This window comes from Propithecus coquereli, unplaced genomic scaffold (genome assembly GCF_000956105.1).
Source record: "Propithecus coquereli isolate 6110/MARCELLA unplaced genomic scaffold, Pcoq_1.0 Scaffold39, whole genome shotgun sequence".
In the NCBI taxonomy this organism is placed as follows: Eukaryota; Metazoa; Chordata; class Mammalia; order Primates; family Indriidae; genus Propithecus; species Propithecus coquereli.
Window position 1 is genome coordinate 3304131 of NW_012149618.1, and position 13829 is coordinate 3317959.

The 13829-nt window shown below is 37.4% G+C and overlaps 1 protein-coding gene across 7 annotated transcripts in view; it reads left to right on the top strand.

The window, feature by feature from the left end:
* The window catches only part of ZNF512 (zinc finger protein 512), a 30849-nt gene that overhangs the window by 6458 nt on the left and 10562 nt on the right, over nt 1-13829 (top strand). For 3 of the 7 annotated variants that reach the window (XM_012652496.1, XM_012652491.1, XM_012652493.1), the window contains 8 exons: nt 4714-4901; nt 5576-5671; nt 5975-6058; nt 6679-6803; nt 7343-7429; nt 7855-7953; nt 8514-8681; nt 11714-11908. In XM_012652496.1, coding sequence (XP_012507950.1) covers nt 4856-4901; nt 5576-5671; nt 5975-6058; nt 6679-6803; nt 7343-7429; nt 7855-7953; nt 8514-8681; nt 11714-11908 — 900 coding nt within the window. In that variant the 5' untranslated portion in view covers nt 4714-4855. The remainder of the gene's footprint in view (nt 1-4713; nt 4902-5575; nt 5672-5974; nt 6059-6678; nt 6804-7342; nt 7430-7854; nt 7954-8513; nt 8682-11713; nt 11909-13829) is intronic. The other 4 variants (XM_012652495.1, XM_012652497.1, XM_012652492.1 and 1 more) reach the window with 3 other exon arrangements.

A 13829-nucleotide genomic window follows, 5' to 3' on the forward strand; every position in this document is an offset into this window, starting at 1 on the left:
CAAATTTTGATATGTGTATTTTTGTTGTTATTCAGTTCAGATTATTTTAAAATTTCCTTTGTGACATCATTTTTGACCCAGGAACTATGTAGCAGTAGATTATTTAATTTGTAGATATTTGGGTTTTGTCTGTGTTTTTGTTTTTAGGTATCTTACTATTGTTGCTTTCTAATTTGATTCTGATATGGTCAGAGAATATACTGTGAGATTTTCATCCTTTCAATAAAAGTTTAAAGTTTATGGTCCAGCAGATGATCTATCTTAGTAAATGCACATGTGCACTTGAAAAGAATGTATATCTTTCAGTTGTTGGTGGTAGTATTCTATAAATGTTAACTAAAGCAACGGGGCTAATAGTGTAGTTCAGATTGTTTATGTCTTTATTGAATTTTTGTCTAGTTGTTTTATCAACTGTTGAGAGAGGGAGGTCTTAAAATTTTCTTCTAAGTTCGTGAAATTGTTTTCCCCTTTAATTCTGTCAATTTTTGCTTTTGAGTCTTTATTATTAAGTACATACAATGGATAATAATGTCTTCCTCATGATTTGACACTTTTGTCATTATGAAGTGTCTCTTTTTATCTCTGGCAATACTCTTTATCTTGAAGTCTCTTATATCTGGTATTAAAATAGTCTTTCCAGCCTTCTTATGTTTTCTGATTGCATCATCCATTTACTTACAGTCTACATGTGTCTTTATATTTAGAAAGTGCCTCTTGTAGGTAGGCATATAGTAGGGTATTGCTTTTTTAATTCATTCTGTCAATCTCTGACTTTTAACTGTAGCATTTAGACCATAAATATTTAAGTTAACTATTGATATGGTTGGATTTAGGTCTGCTCTTTTATTTTTTTTCTTTCTTTTTTTTTGAGACAGAGTCTCATTCTGTTACCCTGGCTAGAGTGAGTGCCGTGGCGTCAGCCTAGCTCACAGCAACCTCAAACTCCTGGGCTCAAGCGATCCGCCTGCCTCAGCCTCCTGAGTAGCTGGGACTACAGGCATGCGCCACCATGCCCGGCTAATTTTTTCTATATATTTTTAGTTGTCCAATTAATTTCTTCTCTAATTTTTAGTAGAGACGGGGTCTCGCTCTTGCTCAGGCTGGTTTCGAACTCCTGAGCTCAAACAATCCGCCCACCTCGGCCTCCCAGAGAGCTGGGATTACAGGCGTTAGCCACCACACCTGGCCTTTAAGTTTTTGTTTTTTTTTTAACTGTATTTACCTGGCTATTTACCATATCTGTTGCTCTTTCTTCATTCTTAAAAATCCAGGTTTCTCTCTGGTGCTATTTTTCTTTAGCTGGAATAGTTTCCTTTAGCATTTCTTATAGAGCAGATCTGCTGACAATTAATTCTGTTTAGTTTTTCTTCATCTGAAGAAATATTACTGAGTATATTTTCATTGAATATAGAATTCTGAAATGACAAATATTTTCTCTCAGGATTTTAAAGATATTGTTATATTGTCTTCTCGCCTCCTTGGTTTTTGTTGAGAAATCCATGATCATTTAAATCGTTATTCCCTATAATGTAATATGTCACTTTTCTGAAGCTTTCTAGATTAAAAGAAGAAATCCTTGGCTTTGAATAGTTTTATTAAGATGTATCTAGGTGTGGTTTTTTTTTGAGTTTTATCCTATTAAGTGTTTGTTGAGCCCCTTGAATCTGTAAGTTTATGTCTTTCACCAAATTTGGGAGATTCTCCTCCATTATTTTTTTTAAATGTATTTTTCTGCCACAATATCTTTCTCTTCTCTCTCTGGAATTATAAATATACTTAAGATAAAACTTTTGATATTAACCCACAGGTTATTGGGGCTCTGTTTACTGTTTTTCAGTCTTTTTTCCTCTTTGTTCTTCAGATTGGATCATTTCTGTTGATCTGCGTTCACAAACTCTTTCACAAATTCTTTCCTCTGTCATCTCCATTCTATTACTGAATTCATCCAATGAGTTTTTATTTCAGATATTGTATTTTTCAGTTCTTAAAATTTTATTTATTTTTGTGATTTCTGTTTCTCTGTAGATAATTCCTACCTTTTCCTTCATTTCATGCGTGTTTTCCTTTATAAGAAAGTATTTCCTTTATATATTGAAAGTGTTTGATAGTACCAACATCTGGATCATCTTGGAGTTGATCTTTTAATCATCTGTTCTTTGAGAATTGCTCACATTTTCCTAGTTCTTTGTGTGTTGCATAATTTTGGAATTTATCCTCAACATTGTGAATATTATTTGTATAGATTTTGGGTCCTATTATAATCTTCTGGGGAATGTTGCTGTTTTTGTTTTAGCAGGTAACCTCACTTTAGGTTTAGACTATAAGTTCCATCTTGCCTTATGGAGGCATTTGTTAAAATCTCAGTTTTGTTCTGTATGTCTTTGCTATGATGATTTGGCTTGTTCCATACACAAATAGCTCAGGGGCTAGTCTGAGACTTCTGCAGGTGTTTCAAATCTTATTTCAGTTCTCTAAGATTTCGCTACATTGGTTTGGGTCACATTAGTTCAAATCTCATTTTAGTTTTCAAAGTTTTTGCGAGGCTGGTTTGGGTTATGTGCCACACATATATAGCTCAAATTAAGATGTAACTTGTGTGTATTTATGCACTGAGTTATGGGATCCCTTTCTTTGCTTGTCTCCTCTCTAGGATTTCTCCATACTCTCTGGCCCACAGAGACCCCTTTTCCTGATTTCTTTGGCCAGAAAGAGGGGATTTCTGTTGGAATTTAAGCCACCCATGCTGCTCTGCAAGTGGGGCTCACCCTTGTTGCAAAGACACATGTGAGGGGGAAAAACATAGCTGGGAAACTCACCCCATCTGGGTCACTTCTCCCAGTTTTGACTTCCCTGCATAATCCACCTGCTTTTGTTTACAGAGTCCAGAGTTTTTAGTTATAATCAGCAGGAGGGATGGGCTATAGTGGCAATTATGCCACCACACCAGAACCAGGACTTCTCTGTATTAAATTTGTAATATTTGACCTCATGTGCCAAGAGCTGAAACTCATCTTTCTCTGATCATCAGACTCTCTTATGTTTACCTATCCCCATTTCCATCCCCTCCCTCCCAGAGGAAACTATATTAACAAGTGTGAAATGTATCCTTAAATATATATAAATCCTTCAGCCTAAAAAGAAATGAATCAATGTCTTTCACAGTAATTTGGATGGAACTAGTGACCGTTACTCCTAAGTGAAGTATCTCAAGAATGGAAAAACAATCACCACATGTACTCTCTAATAATTTGGAATTAATTGATGGGCACACATGAGCACAGAAAGAAGTAAAAATCATTGGAAATCAAGAAGGGAGGAGGAGGGAGAAGGGGGGCTGTAAATACCCACCTAGCAGGTACAATGAACATTATGTGGGTGATGGACACACTTATAGCCCTGACTTAAGCATTAAAAAAAAGCTATCCATGTAACAAAAACATTTGTACCCCCATAATATTTTGAAATAAAAAACTATATATATGAATCCTTTAAAAATAAGTAAAATAAGCTTTAAAATAAGCTGCTTTACATGTGTATTTGTTTTTAATTTACTGAAATGAGATTGTACTAGAGATCCTGTTCTGTTTCTTTTTCATTCAACAGTATGCTTTTTAGTTATGTTCATGTCTATGTGTGAAATTGGTTCATTGCTTCTACAACTACATAGTATTTCATACACAGGCATCTGACATTTTACTTATGTATTTTCCAGGAATGGTCACCTGTGTTACTTCTCTCTGCTGTCACAAACAAACCTCTATATGTAATTCTTATCAGCTCTACCTCTAAAGTGTTATCTTGAATCTGCCAACTCATCGTCTCTGCAATAAAACCCTACTTCAAGCCGGCATCATTTTTATCCATACTATTGCAACAAGCTAACTGTTCTCTTTTTGTTTACTCTTTCCCCCATGGACCATCATCTATACAGCAGCCAGTGATCTTTCTAAACTATACATCTAAAGCAGGCCTCATATAGATATTAATATTTAGTTGGAAAAGGGAGGTCCTAGGAGTCCTTTGACCACACTTTGAGAATTGCTGCTCTGCTGCATCTTGAGCCACCTAGAAGAATGTCTGCTCCTTTGTAGTTACTCAGTAATGTTTGTTAACTGACATACTGACTGGTATTAGATTTTGGAATCTGGATCCAACTGTATACCAGAATTCTTTGGCCAGTTTAATTCAGACAAGATAACATCCTTCCTTTACCTATGAAAGCTAAGTATCATGTTGCCTAAGTAAGATAGGGCAGCCCTGACTTCAAGGTTTAGGGAGAAGGAAGATGGATCAGATTAGAGCCTACACACTATTCTTCTCCTTTCTATTCACAGAGATACCCTTTAGTTAGTGTCCCTCTATCAGAGAAATAGGGAAGCTTGGACATACCTGGTTACAAATCCAGGGAATCTTCTGAAGGGTCATAGAACACCCTATTACTTTGCCTACTTTTCTTAAATAAATCTAGGAAGTGATGCCTGCTTGTGCTGCAAAGTAATCATGTATATGGACCTCTTACTCTTTCTGATTACAGCGAAGTATAATAATTGTACATGTTGTTAGATCAACCATTATAATTATTAGGAAACTACAACCTACATTCTTAGTTTTTTGGACAAGTAACCAACTTGGTTATCTTGTTATGATATAAAAGAATTAATAGGAATTTTGCTGCAGACTCTCCTTTGTGGTACGATCTTTGTGTTGTATTAGTAGCAGGACCCAGTGCTCCATAAAGGATAATAGTTTCCAGTACACTATTCCTCACGATGACTCCTTAAGTGGCTCATCATCTGCCTCATCATGTGAACCAGTGAGTGATTTTCCAGCATCCTTCCGAAAATCTACCTACTGGATGAAGATGAGAAGGATCAAGCCAGCTGCTACTTCTCATGTTGAAGGTATCAGTATCAGTGTCTTATTTCAAAGACAGAGCACTCTCTAAAGTTATATTTTGAGGTAGTGTTGTAAATGGCTCTTAGAGTATTAAATGCCACATAGGTGTTTCTCATTAGTGATTAAAAAAACTTTAAGGCGTTAGGCTATTGCATACTGTTAGCTTCACTATCTGACAGAGTGAAATTCTGCTGATCTTATTCCTCTAGGTTATATTCAGCCTCAGCCTTTCCTTTTCATACAATTTGAACTTCTTTCCCCTGGTTTTAGTTCAATCCTCTGCTGAGGATTTAGGTGTAAGGGTTATTCAGGATAGAATATTCTAGATGGTCATAGTGTCAAGAGTCCTTGGTAGCCCTCTATCTTGAGCAATTCTTCTGCATCAGTGTTAGCCTCAAATCTCTAGTAAGCAAAACACATTGCCTTGAAGACACTTGTTATTTATGGAGAGCAATTGATGATTCAGGATGGAGAACAATATTAAAGGAAAAGGGAAGATTGGGTCAGTTAATGAGAAGTTACACCAACTTCCCTAAAAATGTCAGGAATCCTTCTGTGAGGCCTGTTTCATTGATGGTCTTTCCCTTTGTTCGTCTTGTGAATGACGTTTTGAAGGCAGGCCTAATGTTCATTTACAAACCGTACTCAGTTTTTGTTTTGTTTTTGTATGGTATTTCAGGGTCAGGTGGAGTATCAACCAAAGGAAAAAGGAAACCTAGGCAGGAAGAAGATGAAGACTACCGAGAATTTCCTCAGAAGAAGCATAAGCTTTATGGTAAGGAAGTAACTTTGCTATTTCTTTTTTCCTTGGGAAACTGGCCTTTATTCTTTGAGGGTAAATAGGAAAGAGACCTTAGTTTTGGGCCTTGAATGACTTTTGAGCCCTTGGAAATTTTGGGGAGGGAATGGCCTCCATCCTTCCTTATATTACCCTTTCATTCTTTCATGACTTAAGGGAGTCAGTTGGTTAAGGGAGTGGGGCATAGGGTGTTGAAGAGAAGGGGAGGGAAGAGATTTTGGTCTAGAGAGGGGTTAGCAAAGGTGATATGCTGGGCTTCAAGTTTCTGTCTTGCGTCAGGGAGGAAGCAACGGCCTAAAACTCAGCCCAATCCCAAATCCCAGGCTCGTCGTATTCGGAAGGAACCACCAGTTTATGCAGCAGGTATGCTTTCTGTTGGAAGCTTTGTGGGATATAGTTCTCACACAGATTTTTTGTTGTTGTTTGTGTAGGAATGATGCACTAAAGCATTTTTTCAAGGAGACAGTTATTAAGGTCCTAGCTTTGGAGGTCAGGCAGACCTTTAGCAAGTTTTGGCTCTTCATTTCCTTTCTGACCTACCTCAATTTGTTTAATGTTCCCAAACTTCAGTTTCCTGTCTATAAATAGGGATAATAAGTCAGTCAGAATTGTGAAAATTAAATGGGATAAAAACATTTAGTTTCAGGCACATAAGAAACACTCAGCAAATTGGCTATTACATATCTCAGTATCCCATTGTTATATCCTGCTATGAAAAATGTTACTTAGTTCTTTAAGCCACTGGGCTTTGGAGTGGTTCTAAGATGGTTTTTGTCATAGGGAGATGAGTAGGAGTTTCAGAAACTCCTCACTGTCTAAAAAAAAATTACTTTCAGAAGTTATACCCAGCAAGAGTCTCTTCATTATTGTCTATCAGGAAAGGAAAATACAATTTTATTATACTTTTCCTAAATTGTGGGATTATGCTTTTTGTTTCTGGAGTCTACTACAGATTACAAAGTGTTCCTTTCTCTCCTTCGTAGGCAGTTTGGAGGAGCAGTGGTATTTAGAAATCGTGGATAAAGGCAGTGTCTCCTGCCCTACCTGCCAGGCAGTGGGGAGGAAGACCATAGAGGGTTTAAAGAAACACATGGAAAACTGCAAACAGGTTAGATATTTTATGGCATTTTGTTATTGTTAGGATTTTTTACCCAAACTTTAAACCTCTGGTACTGTGTCAGATATGCTGATTATAGTGGATAAGAGGCAACATTGTGTAATAGAGGAAACATAGGCTTTGGATCTAATAGACTTGGATTTGAATCCTCTCTTAGCTACATACTAGTGTGGCATTTAGCTTTTTGTGTGTGCACCTGGGTTTCTTCATTTGTAAAATGGAAAGAAAAATAATAAATACTTTGTGTAGTCCATGAGAGGACAAGAAAGAAGTAACACATGCTAAGTGCCTAGCCCGTTACTTAGCAAACGTTAGCATTCAATAAATGGTAATTATTATTATTTTAAAATGAGTTGCCTTTACCTGCTTGCCCTTGAGGACAAGACACCAAGCTTGTGGGATTTTGAGAATCATTGACTATTGAGTTTGGGAAATAAAGGAAACACAGATCAGAGCACTTGAGTAGGACTTTGTGACATTCTGTTTCTCTGTTGAACAGCCTAGTACTGAGCGGTATTTTTTCCTTTTAGGAAATGTTTACTTGTCATCATTGTGGGAAACAACTTCGTTCACTGGCAGGGATGAAGTATCATGTCATGGCAAATCATAATAGTTTGGTAAGAGTGCCTTCTGTCCTTTGTGTTCCTACATGGTGTTTGGATGTCTTTTACTTAGGTGAGTGTAGATGTATCAGTGCAGATGGCTCTGGGACTTTATAAGGGTGTAAGAAGACCCTTTTGCTAGAAGAGTTATGCACGATGAAACCTTTGCAGTAGATCCATAGGTATTTGTGTGTTTAGGTTAGCCCCAAAGGTTCATATCCTGAGATATAGAGGCTAAGAACTCTTATTTCCATTATATTCACTTCCTTTGTCCAGGAGAAGATGGAGAAAGCCAGGAGTCAAATAACTTGGACTTCATGGGCATCATGAAGTTTGGATTGCCATTTGCTAGTCTCATCCTTGATTCTCCTATTGATTTTTTTTTCTTGTGTCTGTCTTTTCTATGAATCATCTGTTTGTTTGCTTCTCTTGATTTCTAGCCCATTCTGAAAGCTGGAGATGAAATAGATGAGCCAAGTGAGAGGGAACGACTCCGAACAGTTCTAAAGAGACTGGGAAAGCTCAGGTGCATGCGCGAGGTAAGAGTCCAAGGACGGCAACTCCTCCCTGCAGTCTTGGTCAATGTCTTTTTCTTCTTCTTTTCCATCTCTCCTCTTCCTCCCTTGTTGATCTCCTAGTTTTATGCCATCTTATGGCATATGGGTGGTTCCTGCCTTTTGACGTCTCTTGAACTCATTAGTAGTTCTTTATTTTTCTTTCTCATCTCCCAAAAGTTATTTTTCTCCCCTTTGCCTTTGTTGAAAGAGGGTTCTTTACCATCCTTTCTTCAGTGTGATGAAGAGAATCCCAGTAACCTCACTGTGATGAACTTCAATGTTGCTGGGTATTTGATACTGGGATAGAGTGGGATCACAGACCAAGGAGAAAGCTCTGGCAAAGACTAGGCGCACACTTACAGTTTATCAAATGCCATCTAAACTCATTAAATATCATGCTTGGTTATACTAGGATGACCAGGGTCTTGTGATATCAGGGTCTGTTTGTATTTTGTGGTGGTGAGTGCTTTGTGTTGTTTAGAAATTTAGGAATCATGTCAAACAATGTAAGATTATAGTTTGGGCCTCTCTTCTGTGTTCAGAGTTGCTCCAGTAGCTTTACCAGCATCATGGGATATCTATACCATGTCAGAAAATGTGGCAAAGGTGCTGCAGAGCTAGAGAAGATGACCCTGAAATGTCACCACTGTGGAAAACCGTATAGATCAAAGGCTGGACTTGCATATCACCTGAGGTCAGAGCATGGGCCTGTGAGTACTGATTCCTTTCTAGACCTTGTTTGGGGATGTATTTTGTGGAGAGTGCTTACCATACATCTTTCCATATATCCTTGGTTCCTCATTTGTATCTCCTAATTTTCGAATGCTTTTGTTATCTCTTCCTTGTTCTTTCTTTTTTTCTCTCTTATTTCTGCCTTTTGAACTTTATTAAGTTAGGGAAATTGAAATTCAAAGTATAGTCCGGGCAGAAGTAAACTGTATTATATTTTTAAGTCTAAAGGTATTCCCCCGTAGCTAGAAATTTTGTGGAAATCTGACCAGCTGATTCCTCTATTCCCATTATTTTGGTCTTTTTAATTTATTTTTTATTTTATTGTTTATTTTTTGTAGAGACAAGGTCCAAGGTTTCTCTGTGTTGTCAGGCTGGTCTCAAACTCCTGCCCTCAAGCGATCCTCCTACCTCAGCCTTCCAAAGTGCTGGGATTATAGGCGTGAGCCACCACGCCTGGCCAACTTTTGTATTTTTTAATTAAAAAAATTTCTTTTTCTTGACTTTTTTCTAATTATATTCCTAAGCTTTCCTTCCCTGTTTTTTTTAGAGTTGTTTGTTAAGATATAGTTTACACATGTTAATATTTAGCATTTTAGTGCACAGTTATAAGAGTTTTTGACACATGCATCTATAGTCATGTCACCATCACCAAAATCAGGACATAGAACAATTCTGTCACCTCCCTAAATTGCCTTATGTCCCTTTGTGGTCAGCTTTCCTCGCCAGCTGCAGCCCCTGGCAACTTCTGACCTATTTGCTGTCTGTATAGTTTTACCTTTTTGAGAATGTCATATAAATGGAATCATACAGTGTGTAGCCTTTTGAGTCTGTTTTCTTTCATTTAGCCTACTGCATTTGAGCTTTATCCATGTGTTACATGTATCTTAATTTATTCCTTTTTATTTCTGACTAGGATTCCATTATATGGATGTTTCAAGTTTGTTGTTTATCCATTCACCAGTTGAACATTTGGGTTGTTTTTAGTTTTGGGCAATTATGAATAAAACTGCTATAAACATTCACATATGCCAGGTGTGGTGGCTCACACCTGTAGTCCCAGCCCTTGGCTGAGGTGGGAGTATTGCGTGAGGCCAAGAGTTTGAGGCCACAGTGAGCTATGATCATTCCACTGAACTCCAGCCTGGGTGGCGGTGAGATCTGTCTCAAAAAAAAACCCCAAACAAACAAACAAACAAAAAACATTCACATAAAGGTTTTTGCGTGGAAATAAGTTTTCATTTCTCTTGGGTAAATACTTAGGAATGGGATTGCTGGATCATACAGTAAACATATGTTTAATTTTATAAGAAACTGCCAAAGTGGCTGTGCCATTTTGCATTCCCACCAGCAAAGTATGAGTATTCCAGTTGCTTTGCATACTTGTTAGTTACATTTTTTTTAATCCATTCTAATAGGTATGTAGTAGTATTTTACTGTGGTTTAAATCTGTATTTCCCTAATGACAAATGATGACTAATGTTGTTGACCATCTTTGCATGTGCTTATTGGCAATTTGTATATCTTCTTTAGTGAAGTGTCTGTTCAAATCCTTTGTTCATTTTTTGGGGTGGTTTTTGGGGATCTTTGTTGTCTTATTATTAAATATTGAATATATTCTGAATTTCTTATTATTCCAGATACAAGTTCTTTATCAGAAATATCATTTTTTACAGTGTTTTTCAAAGAACAGAGTTTTAAATTTTGATAAAGTTCAATTTAAATATTATTTATTTTATGGATAATGCTTTTGTTTTCCTTAAGAAATATTTGCTTAACCCAATGTATAATTTGTAATTGCTACTGTAAATCACCACAGACTTAAATGGCTTAAAACAACACAAATTTATTATCTCACAGTTCTAGGTCAGAAGTCCAGACACAGCATGGCTCAGCTGATTCCACTGCTTAGAGTCTCACCAGGCTGGAATCAAAGCTTAGGTAGGGCTGTTCCTTTTTGGAGGATCTGAAGGAGAATCCATTTCCAGAGTCATTCAGATTGTTCAAGAATTCAGTTCCAGGCCGGGCGTGGTGGCTCACGCCTGTAATCCTAGCACTCTGGGAGGCCGAGGCGGGAGGATTGCTTGAGCTCAGGAGTTCAAGACCAGCCTGAGCAAGAGCGAGACCCCGTCTCTACTAAAAGTAGAAAAATTAGCCAGGCATGGTGGCGTGCATCTGTAGTCCCAGCTCCTTGGGAGGCTGAGGCAGGAGGATTGCTTGAGCGCAGAAGTTTCAGGTTGCAGTGAGCTATGATGATGCCACTGCACTCTAACCGGGGCGACAGAGCAAGACTCTATCTCCAAAAAAAAAAAAAAAAAGAAAGAAAAAAGAATTCAGCTCCATGCAGTTGTAGAAGCTCCTTTCCTTATTTGCTGTAGGCTGCGAGTCATTCTCAGTTTTTAAAGGCCACCTGTATTCCCTGGCTCATGACCTCCTTCATCTTCAAGTCAGAGACAGCTTGAAGATGTATCTCATGCTTTGAATCTCTGTTGCCTCCTCTGCAGCATCTTTCTTACTTATACTCAACTGATTATAGACTTTAATTACTTCTACAAAATACCTGTACATCTATACCTAGATTAATGTTTGATTGACTAACTGATGACTATAGCCTAGCCAAGTTGACACATCAAAAAACCATCACACCCAGGATCACAAAAATTTTCTCTCTTGGTTTCTTCTAGAAGTAGTATAGTTTTATATTTTACATTTAGGGCTATGGTCCATTTTGAGTTAATTTTTATATATAGTATGAAGTATGTGTTGAGGTTCATTTCTTGGCATATGAATGTCTTGACTTTTAACTACTTTTAGTCATTAGAACAGATTTTATCCTGCTAAGAAGCTGTTTTACCAGTGAAATATGCGTTAGTATGGTAGTGCTTGATGCTAGTGGTCAGCAAGCTACTAAATAGCTCTTTTGATAGTTAGAGCAGGAAAGGCAGCCTTTAATCACTGTCTCTGAGGGATGCCACTTATCAGGCCTGTGTTTTGCTGTGTCTTATTCTTGCAGATCTCCTTCTTTCCAGAGTCAGGACAGCCAGAGTGCTTAAAGGACATGAGCCTCGAGTCAAAGAGTGGGGGCCGAGTTCAGAGACGTTCTGCCAAGATAGCTGTATACCACCTGCAGGAGCTGGCCTCTGCTGAACTGGCCAAGGAATGGCCTAAGCGGAAGGTGCTTCAGGACCTGGTACCTGATGATCGGAAGGTAAGGTAGAAACTTACATTAATTTTGGAACCATTATGTCTAATAAAAAGTAAATGTACCAGAATGAGTACATGATATTTTGCTTGTGTATCCTTGGAGATAAAGTACATCTGATCCAGCTTCAGTGTTTGGATTCACATAGGTCCTAGAGTGACAGTCTGTTTCATAATTTCCTTAAGGAGCCCTCTTACCTACTTCTAGAGGAAACCTGAATTCCCAGATTAGATTTTTTGCTTAGTCTTTGTCCAGTGGGTTTCCATTTTGTTATTTCATATGTATTATAGTAGTTCATATTTAGTTTAGATAAGTGGTTTCAATTTATTTTGTAGCAACAACTCTCTCCCCCTTTTTTTCAAAATAAAAGCTTATACAAAACATCAAAACAGATTTGCTCTGAATAACTGCGGGTAGTGAGCCTTGTCTACTTGGCCTTCTCCTTGATATTTTTATCATCCCCCTACATGGCCCCAGGCATGCTTCTGAAGGGTACAGAACTTATTCAGAAACCACTGGATTAGAATAGATCATCCAGGGAGGAGCATTATGTAGCCAAAAGGAGACAGGCAATATTTGACTACAGACTGGTCTAGGGAACAGGTTGAGAGGGTTTATAATAAGAACTAAGATCAGAGCTAAGGACCTATTTACTCTCCAGGGTATTGAGAAGAACAGTTTAGATTTGGCATAGGCCTTTGGCCCATATGAAGGGAATGTTGTCTTAAAATAAGGTCAAATCCTAGTTTTCAACACTTTTTTTTTTTTGGTATAAAAATCAGTCTTAATGGTGTCCAAGGAGTTGGATCATGTTTTTGTATGTAAGAGCATCCTTTCTTTTTTCAGATTTATTTCTACATTTTTTCTCTGGTACAGAGTAAAGTACATGGCTATCTAAATTCAGTTTAATGAGGATTTGGCACAGTGATACGTATCATGATATTGCAGTCAAGTTTCACTATGTATAGTATATGGTAGAGAATTTGAAACAAATACTTGTTAACTCGCTGATAAAGATTGGTAGTCTTTTCTAGCAGATACTTTCCTAAAATCATCAGTTATATATTTTTGATAGTATATGGGTAAAAGGCATTATTATTTCTTAAACATAAAAAGTTAATTTTTTGAAGAGATAATATATTCTTGTGGTTCACAAGTCAAAGTGATGATAAGCATTGAGACATCCCACTGTTGTATCCTGTTCCCATGGTTAACCATTCTTACTAGTTTCTTAGGCGTCTTCCTAGTGTTTCTTGATATACACATAAGCAATATATATATCTTTTTAAACTTTCAATTCTGAAATAATTGTAGATTAACAGAACAGTTGCGAAATTAGTACAGAGTTTCCCTATGGTCTTCAACCAGTTGCCTTAATGCCAGCATCTTACATAACCATACTCTAGGGTCCCATCAGGATCCCATGTTTTATTTCATTTCTGTGTCTCCCTAGTCTCTTCCAATCTGTTATAGTTCCCTGGCTTTGTCTTTTGTGTCCTTGATGCTTTTGAAGAGGACTGGGTGGCAATTTTGTAAAATGTTCCCCAATATGGATTTGTGTGGTGTTTTCTCAAGATTAATTTGCGGCATTATATGTTTTTGGCAAGAATACTACCAAAGCATTGTTGGCCCTTCTCGATGCATAGTATCAGAGACAGTGAAAGAAAAAAAAAAGCAAATATATGATGTTGATGCTTCTTTTTACTAGTGATAACTTTGATCAGTTGGTTAGGGTGTATCTTCCAGGTATCTCCATGGTAAGATTACAATCTTCCCCTTTGTAAATGAATGGATATTTTGTTGGGAGATTGAGACTATGCACATATCCTGTTTCTTATCATACTTCTGCCCACTTACATTAACATCCATTGATGTTTCTTGCTTGCAAGAATTACTACTGTGGTAGTAATTTTTTTTTTTTTTTTTT